Raw genomic sequence first — 22,682 nt, 5'->3', positions numbered from 1 at the left:
CCTTTTAATATCTGCATATTCTGTGGTGATATCACCTCTCCATATTAGTAATTTCTGTCTTTGTCTGATACGTCTGGGAAGAAGTTCATCAATTTTACTAATCTTCTCAAAGGACTAGCTTTTAGTTTTATCACTATTCTCTGTTCTTGTATTTTCCATTCCATTGATTTCTGCTGCTATCTATATTGTTTCTTTTCTTCTACTTATTTTGGTTTAATTTGCTCTTATTCGAATTTCTTAAGCTAGAAGCTTTGAAAGAAAGGACTTTGAGTCCTTTCTTCTTTTACTGGTACATCAGTGATAAATCTGACAAAAGATGAAGAGTCCCATATGCTAAAGTACAGAACCTTGCTTAGAGAAATTAAAGACAACCTATGTAACTACAGAGATATACTATGTCCATGGACCAGAAGGCTTAATATTGCTAGGAAGTCTATTTTCCCCAAATTGATATATTGATAAAATAAAATCTCACTCTAAATTCTACCAAGCTTTTCTATAGAAACTGAAAAACTAATACTAAAATTAATATGCAAATGCAAAGGACTTCTAAAAGAATTTGAAAAAGAAGAATAAACTGGACTAATACTACCTGATTTTAAGACTTTTTAAAGAACTTTTATTGCGGATATTAAAGGTATATGATATGGAATACATATTGATAGTAAAAAGAATATTATAGTGAAGCAAATTAACATATTCATCATCTTACATAGTTCCCCATTTTTTTTATGTGTGACAAGAACAGCTAGACTCTACTCATTTAGCATGAATCCCATATACAGAACAATTTTATTACCTATAGTTCACATGTTGTGAATTACATCTCTAGACTTGATCATTCTACATATTTCCTACTTTGTATCCTCTGACCTACATCTTCCCATTTCCTCTGCTCCTGCCCTCTGCCCTAGTGACCCCTGTTTCATTCTCTATCTCTGTATATCTGTTTTTTAAGGTTCCATATATAATATGTAATATTTTTATTTCTGTGTCTGGCTTATTTCACTTAGCATAATGTCCCCCAGGCTCATCTGTGTTTTGGCAAATGGTCAGATCTTGCTCCTTTTTATGGCTGAAGAATATTCCACTGAACACATGTAACACATTTTCTTTATCCATTTCTCTGCTGACAAACATTTAGTTTTTTTCTGTATCTTGGCTATTGTGAATAACACTGCAATACACATAGGAGTGTACATATCTTTACAAGGGGTGATTAAATTTGCTTTGGGCATATACCCAGAAGAGGGATTGCTGAGGTACATGGTAGCTTTATTTTTAATTCCTTTAGAAACCTTCATACTGTTTTCCATAATGGCTGTACCAATCTTCATTCCTACCAACAGTGTACAGGGTTTCTCCATACCCCTGCCAATATTTGTTATCTTTTCACTTTTTAAAAATAGCCATCTTAATGGGAGTAAGGTGCTATCTCACAGTGGTTTTGATTTGCATTTCCCTGATGATTACTAATGTTGAGCACCTATCGTATATCTGTCAGCCATTTTTATGTTTTCTTTGGAGAAACATCTATTTAGGCCCTTGCCCATTTTTAAAAACAGTTCTTTGTTGTTTTGTTTTTGTTTTTTGGATTTTTTTTTTTTTTTGAGACAATGTTTTGCTCTCGTTAGCTCATCAGTTGTATGTGATTTTTTTTTTTTTTTTGAGACAAGGTTTCACTCTGTTGTGGCACACCTGTTGTGATCAGTGGCATTATCACAGCTTACTGCAGACTCAACCTCCCTGGCCTAAATGATACTTCCATCTCAGCCTCCTGAGTAGCTGGGACTACAGGCACACATCACCATGTCTGGTTAATTAAAAAAAAAATCACAGAGACAGGATATCACTACATTGCCCAGGCTGGTCTGAACTCCTGGATCCAACAATCCTCCTGCCTCAGCCTCCCAAAGTGTTGGGATTACAGGTATCAGCCACCGCATCCAGCCTCCTGTGCCCATCTTTAAACTGAGTTATTTGCTTTTCTACTATCGAGTTGTATGAGTTCTTTATACACTTTGGATATTAACCCCTTAACAGGTATATGATTTGCAAGTAGTTTTCACCATCTGTAGGCTACTGTTTCATTTTGCTGATTGTTTCCTTTGCTGTGCAGAAGCTTTTCAGTTTAATATAGTCCTATTTATTTATTTTTGTTTTTGTGGCCTGAGTTTTTGCTGTAATATCGAAAAAATCATCACCAAGGCCAATGTCCCAGAGTATTCCCCCATGTTCTCTTCTAGGAATTTTATCGTTTCTGGTTTTATATTTAGGTCTTTCATCCAATTTGAGATGATTTTTGTGTATGGTATAAATAAGGGTCCCATTTCATTCTTTTGCATGTGAAAATGCAGTTTTCCCAGCACCATCTGTCGGACAGACTATCCTTTCCCCTTTGTGTCTTCTTGTCAAAAATTAGTTGACTATATATGTTTGGATTTATTTCTGAGTCAAGACTTATTATAAAGCTACTGTCATCAAGACATTGTGGTATTGGCATGGAGACAAAACGATTGACAGAAAAGAACAGAGTCTAAAAATAGAGACACATATAACTATGAAAAATGAATTTTATATGAAGGTAAAAAGTTGAGAGAGAAAGAATAGTCATTTAAAACAAGTGGTGCTGGAAAAAGTGGATATCCACATGCCAAAAATATAAACTTCTAACCATTTCCCACACCATATACACAAATTAACTTGAAATGGGTCCTACACTCAAATATAAATTTTAAAACTTTAAAACTTCTAAAAGTAAACTTAAGAAAAAACTTTTAGGACCTTGGGTTCAACAAAGTTTTCTTAGATATACCATCAAAAGTATGATCCATAAAAGAAAAAAATTGATTAAACTTTATCAAAATAAAGATGTTTTTCAAAAGACACTGTTAAGAGAATGAAAAGACACAGACTGAGAGAAAAAGGATTTGTATCCAGAATATGTAAAGAACCAAGACTTAATTATAAGAAAACAACCAACCCAATTTTTAAAATAGGCAAACGATTTGGACACTTGACCAGTGAAGACATACAAACGTCAAATAAGCAAATGAAAACATGCATGACATCATTATTCAGTGGGAAAGGGTAAATTAAAATCACAATAAGGTATAGAAGTATTAGAAAGGCTAACAACTAACCAGGCCAAGTAAGTGCTGACGAGGATGGGGAGGAACTGCAACTATCATAGACTGCTGTTGGGAATGTAAACTAGAACAAAAACTTTAGAAAGTAATTTGGTTGTTTCTTAAAAAGTTTGACATGCAAATGCCAGATGATCCATTCATTCCACTACTAGGCAGTTTCCCAAGAGAATGAAAGCATTTGTCCAGATAAAGGCTTGTAGAGGAATGTTTACAGCAACTTCATTTAGAGTAGCCCCAAACTGGAAATCATCCAAAAGTCTATCAACAGCTGAATGGATAAACTGCAGTATATTCATTAAATAGAACTCCACTCAGCAATCAAAAGAATGACCTATTGATACACATTACAATATGGATTAATCTTAAAATAATTATACTTAGCGAAAAAAAGTGCTTACTGCATGATTCTATTTTTTAAGAGTTCTGAGAAATGCTAATACATAGTGACAGAAAGCACCTTAGTGGTTGGCTGTGACAGGGTAGTAAAAAGTAGAAGAAAGGAATTACAAACAGGCATGAGAAAATTTAGGTGCTATAGATTTGTTCAAAACATGTATCTGCTGCAATGAGATTGACAGCCTCCATTACTTTTTTTTTTTTGAGACAGAGTCTCACTCTTTCGCTGAGGCTGGAGTGCAGTGGCATGATCTTGGCTCACTGCAACCTCTGCCTTCTGGGTTCAAGTGATTCTCCTCCCTCAGCCTCCCAAGTAGCTGAGATTACACAGGCATGCACCACCACACCCGGCTAATTTTATTTTTAGTAGAGATGGGGTTTCACTATGTTGGCCAGGCTGGTCCCGAATGTCTGACCTTATGATCCACCCACCCTGGCCTCCAAAGTGCTAGGATTACAGGCGTGAGCCACTGTTCCCGGCCGCCTCCATTACTTTTCTGAGACTTGTGACATTAATAAATGTGTGATATTACATAATGAATTATATCATTATTTCATATACCTGCACGACTTGGTGATCTGATATTTTCCAAATGACTGAAGCATGATGCTATAAAATCATGCATGGGTAAAAGACGCATTCAAACTGCAAGATCAACCAATGAACTTAATGTAACTGAATATGAAAAGTTCACTAATAAGATTTGAGATTCCACACTGCAAACAGCCTTTAGGAAAATTTAGAAAAATTTAGCAAAATCTACTGTGGTAGATAGAATTTGAATATGGCCTCCCAAAGATGTCCTACTGTAATACCTGGATCCCTATGAGTGTAAGTACTACTCATAATATGTTCTATCATGTACAGTTGACCTTAAAATAAGATTATCCAGGTGTGCCTGATCTAATCATACAAGCCCTTTTAAAAGTAGAGAGTAGCAGCTTTTATGAGGTATCAGCACTTTTCTTTCATTAGGGGGAAGGCGTGAGGAAAGTACCAAACAGCAGTGGAGTTTTAAACTTTAAACAGACAGGTCTGAGTGCCTGAACTTGCCTTTTCATTTTACTTCATCCTCCAAGGAGTTCAATCACTTGGCATGACTTCACTTCTTTTAAGTAAAAGAGTGGTGCCCAGGCAACATGGGTGACTGGAGCACCTTAGGCCAAATCCTTGACAAGGTTCAAGCCCACTCAACAGCTGGAGGGAAGCTGTGGCTGTCAATACTTTTCATTTTCCGAATCCTGCTGCTGGGGACAGTGGTTGAGTCAGCCTGGGGAGATGAGCAGTCTGCCTTTTGTTGTAACACTCAGCAGCCTGGTTGTGAAAACGTCTGCTATGACAAGTCTTTCCCAATCTCTCACGTGCGCTTCTGGGTCCTGCAGATCATATTTGTGCCTGTACCCACACTCTTGTACCTGGCTCATGTGTTCTATGTGATGCGAAAGGAAGAGAAACTGAACAAGAAAGAGGAGGAACTCAAGGTTGCCCAAACTGATGGTGTCAATGTGGAGATGCACTTGAAGCAGATTGAGATAAAGAAGTTCAAGTATGGTATTGAAGAGCATGGTAAGGTGAAAATGCAAGTGGGGTTGCTGCGAAACTACATCATCAGTATCCTCTTTAAGTCTATCTTTCAGGTGGCCTTCTTGCTGAGCCAGTGGTACATCTATGGATTCAGCTTGAGTGTTGTTCACACTTGCAAAAGAGATCCCTGCCCACATCAGGTGGATTGTTTGCTCTCTTGCCCCACAGAGAAAACCATCTTCATCATCTTCATGCTGGTGGTGTCCTTGGTGTCCCTGGCCTTGAGTATCACTGAACTCTTCTATGTTTTCTTCAAGGGCATTAAGGATCAGGTTAAAGGAAAGAGCGACCCTTACCATGCGACCACTGGCCCGCTGAGCCCCGCCAAAGACTGTGGGTCGCAAAAATACGCTTATTTCAATGGCAGCTCCTCACCAACTGCTCCCCTCTCGCCTATGTCTCTTCCTGGGTACAAGCTGGTTACTGGTGACAGAAACAATTCTTCTTGCCGCAATTACAGCAAGCAAGCAAGTGAGCAAAACTGGGCTAATTACAGTGCAGAACAAAATCGAATGGGGCAGGCAGGAAGCACCATCTCTAACTCCCATGCACAGCCTTTTGATTTCCCTGATGATAACCAGGATTCTAAAAACCTAGCTGCTGGACATGAACTACAGCCACTAGCCATTGTGGACCAGCGATCTTCAAGCAGAGCCAGCAGTCGTGCCAGCAGCAGACCTGGGCCTCATGACCTGGAGATCTAGGTACAGGCTTGAAAGCATCAACATTCCACTCACTTGTGGAGAAGAAAAAAGGTGCTGTAGAAAGTGCACCAGGTGTAAATTTTGATCTGGTGGAGGTGGTACTCAACAGCTTATTCATGAGGCTTAGAAAACACGAAGACATTAGAATACCTAGGTTCACTGGGGGTGTATGGGGTAGATGAGTGGAGAAGGAGGGGATAAGAGAGGTGCATGTTGGTATTTAAAGTAGTGGCTTCAAAGAACTTTATTACGTGATACATAGATAAGGGCTTTTTCTCCCCACAAACACCCCTAAGAATGGTTCTGTGTATGTGAATGAGTGGGTGGTAATTGTGGCTAAATATTTTTGTTTTACCAAGAAACTGAAATAATTCTGGCCAGGAATAAATACTTCCTGAACATCTTAGGTCTTTTCAACAAAAAAAAAGACAGAGGATTGTCCTTAAGCCCCCGCTAAAACATTCCATTGTTAAAATTTGCACTTTGAAGGTTAGCTTTCTAGGCCTGACCCTCCAGGTGTCAATGGACTTGTGCTACTATATTTTTTTATTCTTGGTATCAGTTTAAAATTCGGACAAGGCCCGCAGAATAAGATTTTCCATGCATTTGCAAATCTCAGCGTTATACATATATTCTTTTTCCATCCACTTGCACCATATCATTACCATCACTTTTTCATCACTCTTCAGCTACTAGTCACATTCACTTAATGGTTTCTGTAAACATTTTTAAGACAGTTGGGATGTCAACTTTTTTTTTTTTTTTTTTTTTTTAAGCTACAGTCAGGGAATCAAGCCATGCTTAATATTTAACAATCACTTGTATGTGTGTGTAAGAGTTTGTTTTGTTTCTCATGTATTAGTACAAGCAGATGCAGTATAAACTCACAAACACAGATTTGAAAATAATGCATATACAGTGTTCAAACTGGAACCTTTCTCATGGATTTTTGTGGTGTGGGCCAATATGGTGTTTACATTATATAATTCCTGCTGTGGCAAGTAAAGCACACTTTTTTTTCTCCTAAAATGTTTTTCCCTGTGTATCCTATTATGGATACTGGTTTTGTTAATTATGATTCTTTATTTTCTCTCTCTTTTTTTTAGGATATAGCAGTAATGCTATTACTGAAATAAATTTCCTTTTTCTGAAATGTAATCTTTGATGCTTGAATAATAGAATTTTAGTACCGTAAACAGGCTTTAGTCATTAATGTGAGAGACTTAGAAAAAATGCTAGAGTGGACTATTAAATGTGCCTAAATGAATTTTGCAGTAACTGGTATTCTTGGGTTTGCCCTACTTAACACACAGTAATTCAGAACTTGTATTCTATTATGAGTTTAACAGTCTTTTGGAGTGACCAGCAACTTTGATGTTTGCACTAAGATTTTATTTGGAATGCAAGAGAAGTTGAAAGAGGATTCAGTAGTATACATATAACTAATTTATTTGAACTATATGCTGAAGACATCTACCAGTTTCTCCAAATGCCTTTTTTAAAACTCATCACAGACGACTGGTGAAAATGCTGAGTACGAGACTTTTCTACTTGCATGTCAGCTACATAAACACTTTTGTACAATGAAAATTACTAATTTGTTTGACATTCCATGTTAAACTATGGTCATGTTCAGCTTCATTGCATGTAATGTAGACCCAGTCCATCAGATCATGTGTTCTGGAGAGTGTTCTTTATTCAATAGTTTAAATTTAGTATTAAAAAAAAAGTAGAGAGTATTCTTTACCTAGTAACATAAGAGAAAGTTAGAAAAATTCAAAACACTTGAAGGATTTAGCAGGCCCGTGCTGACTTTGAAGATAGAAAGACCATGTGAAAAGGGATGCAGGCAACCTCAAGGAGCTGAGATGCCCCTGGCAGACAGCAGGCAAAGAAACGGGAACTTTAGACATACAGCTGCAAGGGACACGATTCTGCCAGCAATTGAATGAGCTTGGTAGCAGATTCTTCCCCAGAGCCTCCAGATAGCAGCTCAGCCTAACATCCTGATTTTGGCTTTGTGAGACCCTGAGCAGAGAACACAGTCAAGACTGCCAGGACTTCTAACCTACAGACCCTGTCAGGTAAAAAATGGGTGTCACTTTAAGCCCTCAGGATGTGATAATTACTTATGCAGCAATCAAAAGCTAATACATTTACATAAATCAAAATACACAGAAACTGGGATCCAACAATCCCACTACTGAATTTTTACCTACAAATACACTTCCAAATGATTCTTACAGTGAGCCCAAGGATATCCATTGAACACTGTTTGTAAAAACAAATAATAAAAATAAAAATGACCAAACTATCCACAAATAAAGTTGTGGTTGAATAAATTATGTAAATCCACAAAATGGAATATTCTGTAGCCATTACCAAAAAAAGGTAGAATTGTATAGATAACTGCAAAACAGTAAAACCATCACACATTATAGTAATAAGAAAAAAAAAAGCAAGATCTGAAACAGTGTTGGAGTATAATTTGTTTCATAATTAAATTTAAAGCATCTGCATTAAACATTTTTCTGGAAAAAAATTTAAAAACTGTAAGCAGCAATTAGCTTTGAGATATAACTAGATTGTTGAGTGGAAGGTTTCATTTTCAATTTTCTACCTTTTATTATATTTCCAATTTTCTAATGAAGTTTATTATTCTTATTCATTTAAAAAACATAAACAGAGGTTACTAGTCAGAGTCTAGATAAACACTTGCTTGGCTCCTGTACAAAGCTATCTTCTTTTGTTTTATTTAACTAGGACTTGTCATCTGGTATTTGCATCTATGGTCCTTTAACAATTGCAGTAAGACCAAAATCACCTTTCCTCAAGTCCGTCCCACCTCCCAAATCTAAGTTTTTCAGTGGCATTCCTTGTTATTCAGGGGCTTCATTTGTACCCATGTAAATGTTAATATGTATTTTTATAATATTTACACATTTAAACCACTAAAACCTACAATGTACTTAACACAGACAATGCCATCTTGATGAACATAAAGATGATAATGATCTAGGTATTCTGCAGTTAGAAATATTACAATAGCAAGCAAAGCAGTATAACAAAACAGGACCAATAATTATAAATCATGAAAAATTAATTTCTGTAAACAGAAATTAATGAGCAATCTACAATATTATGTTTACTTAATATATTTTAATTAAAATTAGAAACGTTTTACATATTTCTTTAAATTTCTCCTAAAATGAGTAAATAATTGTTAAAAGTAAAGCAAATCCCTTTCACTTATTAAATACTCTATTTGTAAAGCTTATGAAATCAAATTTTACTTCTGACTGTATCTTCTACAACAGGAAGTTGGACAATGAAAAAAACTTTAAAACATACTATTAATATAGCACTTCAAAGTTTTCTTTGTTGTCAAAAGCTGTTAACATAAAGGTGTTGAAAGTCACCAGAAATAAATACCAAGACATATTCATAGACTGATAGCCTTTTTGTTTGTCCACATATGAAAGAAGTTCATAATCCAAAAGTGATTCAAGGCATCGTGAGATTACTATATATAACCATCAGAAAAGAGGTTTTGCAGGGTGCTGTGGCTCATGTCTGTAATCCCAGCACTTTGGGAGGCTAAGGCAGGAGAATCACATGAGCCCAGAAGTTCAAGACCAGCCTGAGCAACATAGTGAGACTCCATTTCTACAAAAAAAAAAAAAAAACTAAAAATCAATTTAAACATTTAGAAGAGAGGTTGTGTGGAGATGTACTTGGAAAATAATATACAGTGAACTAAATATAAGATAGTACTATCACTGTTATAAAGTCTAAGTACACTGCCTTTTTCTAAATAGTGTTTTGCACATAAAGATATATAACTGAATTCCATGTGTAACTATATTCTAATAATAAATCTGTCTTTTTAAAAAAGCAGTTGACATTTTCTAGAAAATAGCAAAGTGTTATAGCCTATAAAAATACTGAGTATAGGTACAGACTCTTGTTATCTGGAAATGTTAAACAAAATCCTTGGAAACTTTACAAGGAGAAATCAAAGAGATTGAACATATAAAAACAATAAAACATGACATTAAAATGTCATCATGCAAAATTCTCAGATCACATTACCTGAAACCAGTTCCATAATGATGTAGACAGGCTGTCTTTGTGTGCAAACTCCTATAAGTTTGACAATATTGGGATGATCATATTGCTTGAGAATTCTAGATGAGATGAAAATATAAGAATAGTTATCATTTGAATAATAAAGCATTAATTTGTGATCACAAATAGTGTTTACAACTAGAATACTCTTGAATCATAATTCAAATTTAAAAATTTCAGTATGACCCCAAATTATGATCAATTGGATGTATACAAACGAGTAAAGCCTTCCCTCAGTGTCTGTAGGAGATTGGTTTCAGGACCCCCGTGGATACGGAAATCTATGCATGTTCAAGTCTCTTATACAAAATGGTGCAATATTTGCATACAACCTACATGCACCCTCTTATATACTTTAAACCATCTCCAGATTACTTATAAGACCTAATATAATGTAAATGTTATATAAATAGTTGTTATACTGTATTGTTTAGGGAATAATAAGAAAAAAAATTCTGTACATGTTCAGTACAGATGTAATCATCAACATTTTCCCCCCCTAATATTTTTGTTCTGTGGCTGATCAAATCCACAGATACAGAACCCATGGAGACAGAGGACAAACCATACTGACAACATAATGTGGATGCAAATGAGTCAATTCTACTTAATTTAATATTCTTTTAAAAATTATTATCTACTCTGAATGATTAACAACCATGTTAAATAGAAATTAACTAGTTAATCTAAAACATGTACAACTCCCTTCAAATTATAATATCTGGTTTTAGCCACTACCACAAAAGTATAGCTGAAAAGTATTAGTGGGCCAAAAATTGTAAGCTGCTGGGGTAGCATATATATTTTTTTAACACATGCACTTGATTTTAAAATACATAAAATAAGAAATCATTTTATACTGGTAAATGCTACAGGGTAACCATTTCATTGGATTTTGTAATAGTTAAATACTTTCTTGATCAGTATCAATTTCAAAATGGTAGAAACAAAAGTTCTGAGAAAGTTGGCAAACGGATAATTGAATAATACAGTTTCAACAGAGACTTCAGCTGAAGCAGAGTAGACTTTGGATAAGGGCAAAATTTCATCAGAGGGCTATGAAAGTAGGATAGACTTGAAACCATGTCCCTAAAGAGTTAAGAAAAAAAACCTCAACACAGTAATGACCAACAAAAATTCTTGAGTTTGCAGGATAGCACATAAAAAAAAGAAACAACTTGCTCAATCACTGAAACTCCCGTTGTTTATAAAAGAACTGGCTGAAATTGGTTAGAACAAATAGGGCTGACTGGCATCTGTGCAGGAACAAGCTTGCTAACATCACAGCCTGAATTTCCACTGCATGGTTCAGACTAACTGCCCCTGGATTTGCACATATGAACCATGAGATTGCATGAAGAGATAACTGTGTATGGCCAAGGGCTTTCCAGGCCTCCCATTTCCCCTTCCACCGATCACTCAGTAATTTCAGAATCTATCCCCTCAACCTTTTCTAATAAAACTATTGCTTTGAAATCATTAAGAGTTGATGTTTAATAGTAAGCTTTTCTTTTCTCAAAGACCTGGTGTCACAGTATTGGCTTCTAGCACACTGGGCAGTGAGCCCCTTCTACTTGATAATGCACTCACCTATAGGACTCCAAACATGAACTAAAAATAAACTAGATTCCCTCAAATGCCTGTCTGTCCCAATTATTTCTATTACCAAATCTTATTCTTTATTATCAAGTTATAAATTCACTCATCTTTGAAAACTGCTGTATACTTTCCTAAGAGAATGAAAAAGGTAACTTTGGAGAAAGATAAAAAATTTATGCATGTATTGTACATGTACAACTAAACCAAGGATAGCTATAAAAATGTTTTAGATAGACAATATAAAAAGACAGAAATGAAAAGACCGGGAAGAATTTTAAAGGAAATATTCTGATAATAACTTTGGCCTTGCAACTTCTACTAGAAATTTAAAAGAAAGGTTTAATGATGTTTGACTTTAATACTTTATTTAATTTCTCAGGTTAGAAACTTTTTAAGAAATTTGCACAATGAAGCATGAACTCAGATAATATTAAATATCTAAATATATAGTTCTAGCGTCTACTAAAGGATACTTGGAAGTTTGCATGAATATAAATTTCGTTTTTAAAATAAAACTTTATAATTTCACCTTAAAAGAAGAAATTAAACTCTTTACTTCGCAATAAAACAAGTTAGAAAGCAAGAAATTTAAATATTTTTGAAAATATGTGAGGCACAGTCTTTTACCTTAATACTCATGAACAACTGTAAAATAATGAGGCTTGAATTTCAGTTGTGTTAACATGCCTTTTAATTCATTATCAGAATTTCTTTTCTGACTTGCCAACAAGTCATGAAAAAGATTTACCACTTTACTCTGCAGATAATATTTCATAAATGCATCCAACTAGTTTAGCCATTGCCATTATTCATTTTTAGATGATGAATTAGTACACATATTAGTATATATACATGGCTCTATGCCATGTAACTTATGAATAGTTCTCTTGTTGCCATGGCAATATTCTCCCATTGCACTTTCCTTTTAATACACAAACACATATGAATCCATGTATCCTGTTCCTTCCCCATCCATCCATCTGTCCATCAATTCATCCATTTCCCACCCACATGTCCATCCAGCTTACTCTTTCCAAAGTGGCTTTCAATTTGTTTTGTGTTTTGTTGTATATAATCAATTTTACCACTAACAGAAGAGTTTTAACTACGTGCAACATAGGTAGCACGTATTATTTTCTATTATTTAGCTAATAATAGAAAAAAGAGAATAAATCATCTTAGAAGATTAGAAATGAAAAAACATGCAAACTTTAGAAGAAATGCCAGATACTAAGCTGAAGAAATATGAGGTTCTCAGAAATGAAACCTAACAGCTGAGAAAAGAGAAGCAAGCAGTACTATCTAAGCAGGGTAGGGCAGATATAATCTAAGGAGGGTAGGATAGATATAATTATATATTTAAATGTATATGTAAGCTATACAGTTGAAGAAGAAATCTGAGGTTCTCAGAAATGAAACCTAACAGCTGAGAAAACAGAAGCAAGCAGTACTATCTAAGGAGGGTAGGACAGATATAATTATCTACTTAAATGTATATATAAGCTATACAGTTTATGTATATAATACAGTAATATTTTTATCATAAGCACAGTATTGCATATATACATATATGTATGTGTGATGAAAGCAAAATATTGTTAACATTTTAAGAACTTGAATAATACTGCTTTTTAACACCTGGTTTGACTATGATTGCTGAATTGATCTGCAGACTATCACAAAAGCACAAACTTTTGGATTCCACACTGTAAAAGTGCTTATTACCCCTATTATTTCAGTAAATCACAATTTAAGGTGTCTTCAAATTTACATTTTAATAAATCATTTACATAATAAATACATATTTTGATTACTTTAAATAACTCACTTGGCTTCTTGTAAAAATTTTATTTTCAATTCCTGAGGAAGATCTTCTTTACATGTTTTAACAGCAACAGAAGTTTTATCCTTTAATGTGCCCTTATATACTTCACCAAAATTTCCCTGAAAATAGAAATACATTCATTGTCTGGGGTAAATGACAGCATGTATATCTTTGCCAAACACATGGAAAGGTACCAAATAGGAGGAAGTGCTTACCTACATGTCACTATTACCTATGATGAACTAATTTCTATCAGACATATGAACTTCTAACTTTACTCTATGGCTAGGACATATTTTGGTATAAAATGCCTGATTTGGCTGGGTGTGGTGGCTCACGCCTGTAATCCCAGCACTTTGGGAGGCTGAGGTGGGCGGATCACGAGGTCAGGAGATCGAGACCATCCTTACTAACACAGTGAAACCCCGTCTCTACTAAAAAAATACAAAAAAATTAGCTGAGCATGGTGGCGGGTGCCTGTAGTCCCAGCTACTTGGGAGGCTGAGGCAGGAGAATGGCATGAACCCAGGAGGCAGGGCTTGCAGGGAGCGGAGATTGCGCCACTGCACTCCAGCCTGGGCAACAGAGACTCTGTCTCAAAAAAAAAAAAAAAAAAAGCCTGATTTACAGTGTATTTATTTTAGAAGAGAAGAAATTTTGAAATCTATTTTTCAAAATTAAATCCAAAACATTACTGAGAAGATAAACAAGGCTAACACACTAGCACAATGGCTATTCTTGAGTATTCTCTTAGGTTTTTTTACACTGCATATGCATTTTTTACATAGCTATAATCATATTATGCAAACCTTTTTTCTTTTTTTTTTCTGAGACAGAGTCTCACTCTGTTGCCAGGCTGGAGTGCAGCAGCACAATCTCGGCTCACTGCAACCTCCGCCTCCCAGGTTCAAGCAATTCTCCTGCCTCAGCCTCCCAAGTAGCTGGGACCACAGGCACGCACCACCACACCCAGCTAATTTTTGTATTTTTAGTAGAGATGGGGTTTCCGCATGTTGGCCAGGATGGTCTCGATCTCTTGACCTCATGATCCGCCTGCCTCAGCCTCCCAAAATGCTGGGATTACAGGTGTGAGCCACCGTACCCGGCATATGCAAACATTTTATAACAAACTTTAATGCTATTGTTGAGCAAGAAGTAAATAAACTAGAAGTCTGCTATACTTACTGAGTTTTAGAGCACTAAGATGAATGTAACTCTTAATATTTCAAGTTCACAAGTTAAAATTTATACCTTGAACTATTGCTTATTAATAAATAAAATTATTAAAATACCTTAAAATATTTTTAACAAATCTTATATTCAATTTTTACTATTTAATCTAATAGTCAACTCAAATATTTATAAAACAATGATCATGTTTTCATAAAAAATAAACATACTTAAACAGTAAACATTCATGATAAATTTAAAAAAGGAAAATTTGAGCTTCACATCTGTTATTCTCAAGAGATTGTCTTTTACCCACAATTGTCAGATTATTTATTACATCAGAGGTAGAGCTGAGAGAAGATATTAATTTACATGATTACTGCTGGGCCTCCACTTACCTAAAGCACTTACAATTCAGCTTGTCTAAAACTTACTGTTTTATTAATCAGAAGATTCTTCCTGGCTATATTACTTTTTTCAGTTACTAGAACCATCATTTGCCTTGTAAGCATTCAGACCCTACCTCCATAATACTTCTTGTCTTATTCCTTGCATCTCAGAAAGGTTACCCTGATTCATGATCTCAATTCTGTTACCTAAGTTGATCTCATCTTCAGTCCCTCACCTCTCCAATCCACCTACAACAGCACTGCCAGATTAATCTTTCCTAGAGAAAACTTTGATTATACTACTGCTTTGCTCAATATCCATCCTTCAATTACTATCACTTTCTTGGCCTCTATATAGCTCCACATTATAACCCCCAACTGTTACATGTGTTCTGAACTCAAATACATAGTGATCCCTAAATACGTGTCATGCCTTTTCTACATTTTTCCCTTGGTGGAAAACGCCCACCTCCAATCAGAAGCTGATACCTCATCTTTAAGTCCATTTCTTATGCCCCTTGCTCATGAAGACTTTCTTGATTTTCCCAAAATTATGTCTCCTGTCCCTGAATACACATCTCCCCATTGCCCTTTCTGTCTTTCTAATGGTTTCTGCCCTATTTTAAGAGGTACTGGCACATACTAGGTATTTGAAAAATTTAAACATTAATTTAGCAACCATTATCCAGAGAATGTCAACTCTATCAATGGTGGTCAGGGGGACAGTCTTCAGACACTGAGAAATGACTATGCTTCCCCAGACCACCTCTTCTCTATCCAAAGAGGTGAGGAGGAAGCTCAGGACACTCATCACTCTGTATCATTCAATCATCATTCAGCGCAAACCTTTGCTTTAAAGGGGAGGTGAGGGACTGAATATGAGATCAGCTTAGGTGACCGAATTGAGATCCTGAATCAGGGTAAACTTTCTAAGATGCAAGGGGTGAGACAAAAAGTCATGAAGCATGACTTCATCTCTGCTGCTGCCCTTCAGTCCCTGAGGACAAATCTTATGCCCCTTGACTGTGTTTATGTCAGTCAGCGTAAGATGAGCCTGGTCCTAGGTTAATCTTCATCTCTCCCTCTCCAGCCCCCTCAGATTCAGCATACTTCTATTTGATCCTCCTTTCTCATCTATCTCCGACTTGCACAGTGCCTTCTGGAATTCACGGCCCATCATCATCAAAATTATATTTTCAATCTATTCTTTGATCATTTCCTTTAACTTCCTGTTCTAACAAAATCCTGGCTCTCACTTGAGAAGACCCAAATCGTGGATGAACTTCCTTTTGCCATCTAAACTTAAGTGATGACTTATATTCCCCACATATAATCCTACTATTGCCCTGCAGATAGAACACAGTGTTCTATTACCTACTTATGACTGGCTTTAAACAATTATCTCTCCCACATTCCTGAAACTCTCAGCTTTGAAAATTTGTCACTCAATTATATTACCCACTATTCCTCACTCCAGCTGTTATTTACTGTATTTGAAAATATTTTGTTTATTGGCAATTTGAGCCATTGGGTAACTGTCAGTCTACCCAGTGTCCTAATTCTTTGTAATTTCAATAGATATTTAAAGGACCTTCCAACAATTCAAACTCTCAGTTTCTTGAACATCTCTCCTCCAATTAGCTTGCACTCCAATCTATTTTCTAGGGTCATATCTTAAATTCTGCCATACCAATAATGCAAATGCTCTATAACATCTACCCCATTCATCTCAACTTCTGGTTGGCTTCTATGTTTCTAGCTTACTTCCTCTTCTTTTTTGAATACTTATCCAGACTTCAAAAGTCCTTTGACTTTACAGGAACTGCCAGTCTTTCAGTTCTATCACTTTTTACGTCATTCTTTTATTATATTCTCCTCCTTCTGTATTCCACCTTAAATTCCATGGTCAGTAATTATAACTGCCTTCCCATACACTCTCAGTTTATTTGCTCCTCTGTTAATCTGTAAAACTTCCTTAGCAAATCTACAAGTCTGATTAAATCCAAAACTCTGCCTATTCTGCACCTATAAAGCTAATATGGCTGGAGAAAAACCATAATCATGCTGACTGATTTAACTTTAAATTCATGAACACAAACCCTTAGGGGGCCCTTAATGCTACTCAATAATCATATTTCTTTAGACCATTCAAACTCCCAGTTTTCTGGATGACTGCTTCTCTTCTATTCTCTTCTCAAATCTCCCATCTTCATTCTTAGCTGATGCTTTTGCTTCCTACTTCATTTCAAGAATTGAAGCAATGTAAAGAGAACTTTGGGCTTTTGTCCCTATATTGACCCACCTACCAATTTCCCTCGCTGTTATAAAAAGTGAACTACTGTGTTTCTATTAACATCAATCCTCCATTGTGAACTAAATTGCATCCCCTCTTACCTACTCGAGGATGACATTCCAGCAATTTTCATCCCTCTCTCTTAAATGATGAATTTTTACTAGATCATTCCCAACTGCAAACTAGTATGCTACTATTTTTCTCAAGTTAAACAGTAACAATGACAAAGCACAAATCATTCTCTTGAAACTATCACCCCAAATCTCTGATTTCTTTTGCAGCAAAACTTCAAAGAATTACATCTCTGCTGTCACTAATACTCTCCTCCCATTCCTCTCAAATCTATTCCAAACTGGCTTTCACCTAAAGCATTCCAAGGAAACTGCTCAGCCAAGTCATCAGTAATCTTCTCATTGCTAAATCCCATCTTGTTTGGCTTTTCAGCATCATCTGACACCACTGATCACTCTCTTCCTTGGTATATACTTTCTCTTCTTGTCTTCCAAGGCATCGTATCTCCTGGTTTTCTGCCTTCCTACTTGGCTGCTCTTTTCAACCTCCTTTGTGGATTGCCTCTCTTATCTCCACCTCTTAATGTTCAAGTGAGCAAGGCTCAATCCTTGATCCTCTTCTCTTCTGCATCTAGACTCACTCCAATGTTGAATCCAGCTAATTGTGGTAAGTACCAGCTATATACTAACAACTACCAGATTTGTACTTTTGACTCAGACCTCTTTTCTCTAACTCCAGACTTAATACCCAATAGTTTCCATCATCCCCACTTGGAAGTTTCATAGAAAAACTCAATACATCCAAAACTGAACACCTCCTCTCGTTCCCTGAAATCTTTTACACTTAGGAGTGAAATCTTTCTCTAATACCCCACATACAGAGTCCATCAGGATATTCAATTGGTTCAATTTCAAAAATACATCCAGAACTCACTACTTCACACCACCTCCATTGCTATCATCTTAACCTAGCATCATCTTTTAGTCAGGTAAGTTCAACTGCCTCCTAACCTTCCAAGTTGTCAGCCTATTTTCACAACTCCCAGAGTAACTTTTTAAAAAAGATCATGCCATTCCCCCTTTCAAAATTGCCCACCAGCTCACCATTTCATTCATGATCAAAGCCAAAGTTACTACAATGACTTACAAGGTCAAGGTAATTTATACCCTAATCACCTAACAGACTTCCTCTCCTATCATATTCCTTCTTGCTTACTGTCACAACCAAAATGCCTCCCTTGCTCTTCAAACAAATTTTGCATTGGCTGTTTACTCTGCGTAGACCCCTCTTCTCTCAGATGTCTGTGTGGCTAAATTTCCCACCTCCTTCAAGTCTTTATTCAAAAGTAAACATAAGATAATAAGGTTTATCTGGATTTCCTACTAAAAACAGCAACTACAACTAATAATGCTTCCAATCCCTCTATTTTTCACAGGACTTAGCACCCTCTAACATTATAAAATTTACCTATTTATTATGCTTATTGTTTATCTTCTCCTCCTAGAGAGAATATTAAGCTCCATACGAGAAAGGATTTCTGGCTACTTGCTCATTGAAACTGTAAAACGTGCCTAGAAGAATGCTTTGCACATAGTAGGCATTCAAAAAACACTGGATGACTGAATATTTACTGAATACCAACTATCGACTATAGCTGCATCTGATACTGTATATCAAGTACAGTCTACTAAAAATATAGTGCTGAATACAAAAAAAACCTCAGCGTTCCTGCCATTACCTTATATTACAACTTAACGCCAAAGTCTCTAACGATAGGAATCATGGCTAATTGTCTTAATTAGCCATGTACTCTTAAGCAGTATACTGTAAATGATTATTTAAAATAGGCAGTGAAAAATGTTAAATAATCATTTTCTTGTACTTAAAAATACTGGATGAAATTAAGCTACGCACTGCCTCAAAGTCACAGTCTTTTATTTAAAATAAATTCATTAAGACTGACATATTACTTGTTGTTGAGAAAATAATTATTCTTTGAAATAGTCTAAGGAGCTAAATTCCTCCTAATACTTTATAGCAGAAACTAAACACAAAAATAGAAATATTTCTCTTTAACTAAAAATATTTTTTCCATAGTACTAAAAAGGCTGTCCTTCTAAACATATTCTGCCTTTATTTCAGTAAATGCTTTAGTTTTACAATTTATTATTTAATTGTATCATGGAAAATTAATCTTTGTAATATTTTTTGGCCCAGTTACTGCTACTGAGTTACCTAGAGCAAGGGAAAGAAGAAATATTTCCTTAAGGATAAGGAAATAAACCCAGAGGAAATAACATATGAGTCACTGCTTTTAGCTTGAGGTGCTTTAGAATTTACTTACTAAATATGCCAATAAAAATCTGCTCTCCAATAACAATTTGATGCTTCCATTTGGGAAAGGTATTTTAAAATAATAAATGATAAGAATCCTGCAAACTACATTATTTCAACAGAGATTTACTTTCTCAGAGATTTTTTAAAAATAGGGGAAAATAGTCAATTCATCAAGTTTACATTTGAATCAAAAAAGCGATGAGTAATCATTTCCTTATCTAAAATGTTGAACCTTAATTAAGTTCAGTACTGATCACTCATATGTATGTTAGCTTTTCCTAAATATATAGATTTTAAACTATTTTTTGTATCACACCATGAAGTTAAACTGAATTCACATTTTTATATATTAATGGAAATAATCACTAATTAAGTCACTGACAAAAAAGTGAATACTTATTCATTGGAACTCAATTATAAATAAAACAGTTATTAATAAATTTTCAAATAGCCCATTTGGTTAATTCTCAAGTATCTGCCATTATTGTTAAATAACATATACTTGACTACAGCCTATGAGTTCAAAGAAACCTCCAACTACATTGGATGAAAAGGGACTTTTATTATATATAGTTGCTTTTTCTGATTAATAGAACTAGTTATAAAATTAATATTTATATTGAAACAAGTGTCTTGTCCACATTTTTAGATTGAAATATGCCCAGTGTAGTTACATACTGTAATTCTATATACAATCCTGAAATCCCAAGAGGCAGTATTTCATTTTTTTCTAAACTATCACATGTAACCAGAAACAAAAAGAACAAGACTATTAGGTATTTATTTAAACTTTTATTATCTCACTGTTTCCTTTCAAATCTCAGTTCACTAGTTTTGACTTTACTGCACACTGAAATAAAATCATTATGATTTTTAGTCCTTCCAGGGGAAAACACACATATAATATTCTTAAAAGTTAAGAATCATCCTTAAATCTTTCAAAGACTTTCACACATCTATTTCAGTGAGCATCATAATACTGATAACAGATATAGCATTGTGTTCTAGTTAATGTGTAATGTGCCTTGCGGCAATATAAGAAAAGCTTTGAAGAAAATGAAAAAATCTGCAGTCTTCACAATCAATATAGAGGCTTCTGGTTATTTAGCTCAGTTGATTACATACCTTGCCCAGTAATTCTCCCAATGTGACATCTTCATGACTGAGAATCCATTTCTTGTCCTACAGCAAAGAATAAGAACAGTTGTTTAGTACAAGCAAGGGTACACTTCTTGAAGTTGCATTTGAGCCAGTCGAAAGTCAACCTAAAGGGATATTTCATTCAGTCCATTCAATCAACAGCACACTAAGAAGTTATAACCCCAAGATGCTGTAAAACAAATTTAAGAAACGATACTACACAATAGGATATTAAAGTCTACATTACAGCCAAATTCTATCAGAAATCTCACCCTTTGAAATGATAGTATCCCTGTAATTAGAACACAGCATGTACTTTCCACCAACCATAAAGTTTATGTTATGCTATTATTTGTCATTTCAAAAAGCTGTCATAAGTACATGAGGGAGTTTGATTTTATAATGCAAAATTTTCAGTTCTCATTTAATCTTAGAAATTATTTTTCTACTCAAATCATACTACTAAGAGCTAATTTTTCCACATATAAATGGGCCATGAGTTATAGCTGTCTATGACACTTCATATAGTCCCATATCTTTCCCAAGTAATCTCCTGTGGTATAATAAAGCAACAAACACCAATTACAGTATCACTAGGGTGCATAAGGCCAGTGATGCAAACATATCATTGAAACAGAGCATCCCATTATCTGATCTCAAGTACTGATTACTAGAGGATATTTTATCATCTAAAAAAAGCTCAACTATGAAACCCCACAATACCATAATGTAAGAAAAAATATGTTTTTTAATGAAGGAAGGAAAAAGGAAAAAAAGTAAGAGAAAAGGAAGGGAGGAATAAAAAAGAAAGAAAGAGAGGAAGGGAAGAAAAAAAGGAGGGGAGTAGGAAGGAAGAGTTGGAGGAAGAGTATCCTGGTTGATATATTTTATTTATGAGTTAGGTTTCTTATTAATGTTAGAGTGTAGTTTTCCCCTCATTACAAAGACAGATTGAAATGTAATTATGATCTATGAGTTGTAACAAGTAATCAGACATCTTGAAGTAAAAATTCACCCTAACTATGACTTTAAAATGTCCTGGACACTTATTTGAAGTCCTTTACCTTCTGAAATACCATGTGGCAAACACTCCAGCAACACTCTCTGTTAGGTCAACAAAGGGACGACACTGATTTTTTAAATGCAATAGTTTTTATGCATAGTTTTCCGCCTAAATATAAAGTTAATGCTATAAAGATCCTGGAAGAAAACTTAGGAGGATAACCTCATGATCAAGTGGGTAGGCGAAGGTTTCTCAGAGAAGCACAAAAAAACACTAACTATAAAAAAGAAATGAAAATTGGACCTCATCAAAATTGAAAACATTTATTCAAAAGCATCATTTAAAAAATGAAAAGACAAACTACAACCTGGGAGAACATTTTTGCAATACTGAATTTCTATCTGATAAAGCATTTGTATGAAGAACATATACAAAACTCGTATCTCAACAACAAAACAAAGAACCCAGTTCAAGAAATTGTGTAAAAAAAGTTCAGAAGAGATGAATGAATAGCCAGTAAGAACATCAGAGACACTTAACATCATTAGTCACCAGTGATACACAAATACAAATCACATTAAGACGGTACTTCATTTTCATTACTTCATACCCATTAAGATACTAAAATTAAAAAGATTAACAATATCAAGAGATTGTGAGGGTGTGGAGCAACTGTAATCCTTATGTATCGCTGGTGAAAATGCAAAAGCATTTTTGCATTTGGGAAAATAATTTGGAAGTTTCTTATAAAGTTAAACATACACATCCTATGACTCAAATTGCTCTCCTAGGAATTAACCAAAGATAAATGAAAACATATCCATGAAAAGATTCATCAAAAAATGCTGGAAGCAGCTCTATTTGTAATAGCCAAAAACTAGAAACAACTCAGATGTCCATCAAAAAGAAAACTGATAAGCACATTTTGGTACATTCAGGCAATTGACTATTT

The 22,682-nt window shown here is 35.1% G+C and overlaps 2 protein-coding genes across 11 annotated transcripts in view; one reads left to right on the top strand and one right to left on the bottom strand.

The window, feature by feature from the left end:
- The window catches only part of FER (FER tyrosine kinase), a 463,830-nt gene that overhangs the window by 151,764 nt on the left and 289,384 nt on the right, over positions 1–22,682 (bottom strand). For 9 of the 10 annotated variants that reach the window (XM_063612887.1, XM_055298094.2, XM_055298093.2 and 6 more), the window contains 3 exons: positions 20,713–20,769; positions 13,390–13,505; positions 9,927–10,021 (listed from right to left, as the gene is read on the bottom strand). In XM_063612887.1, the coding sequence (XP_063468957.1) occupies positions 9,927–10,021; positions 13,390–13,505; positions 20,713–20,769 (268 nt within the window). Of the gene's footprint in view, positions 1–9,926; positions 10,022–13,389; positions 13,506–20,712; positions 20,770–22,682 lie in introns of those variants that run through there. The other variant, XR_010114474.1, reaches the window with a different exon arrangement.
- Positions 1,331–6,240, top strand: LOC129492796 (gap junction alpha-1 protein-like). The gene has a single exon (XM_063612893.1). It carries the CDS (start codon positions 4,686–4,688, stop codon positions 5,832–5,834), a length of 1,149 nt encoding a protein of 382 aa, XP_063468963.1. The 5' UTR covers positions 1,331–4,685; the 3' UTR covers positions 5,835–6,240.

Source organism: Symphalangus syndactylus, chromosome 11 (genome assembly GCF_028878055.3).
Source record: "Symphalangus syndactylus isolate Jambi chromosome 11, NHGRI_mSymSyn1-v2.1_pri, whole genome shotgun sequence".
Lineage (NCBI taxonomy): Eukaryota > Metazoa > Chordata > Mammalia > Primates > Hylobatidae > Symphalangus > Symphalangus syndactylus.
The sequence above is the reverse complement of the archived record's forward strand: the minus strand, read 5'-3'. Positions and strand labels throughout refer to the sequence as shown.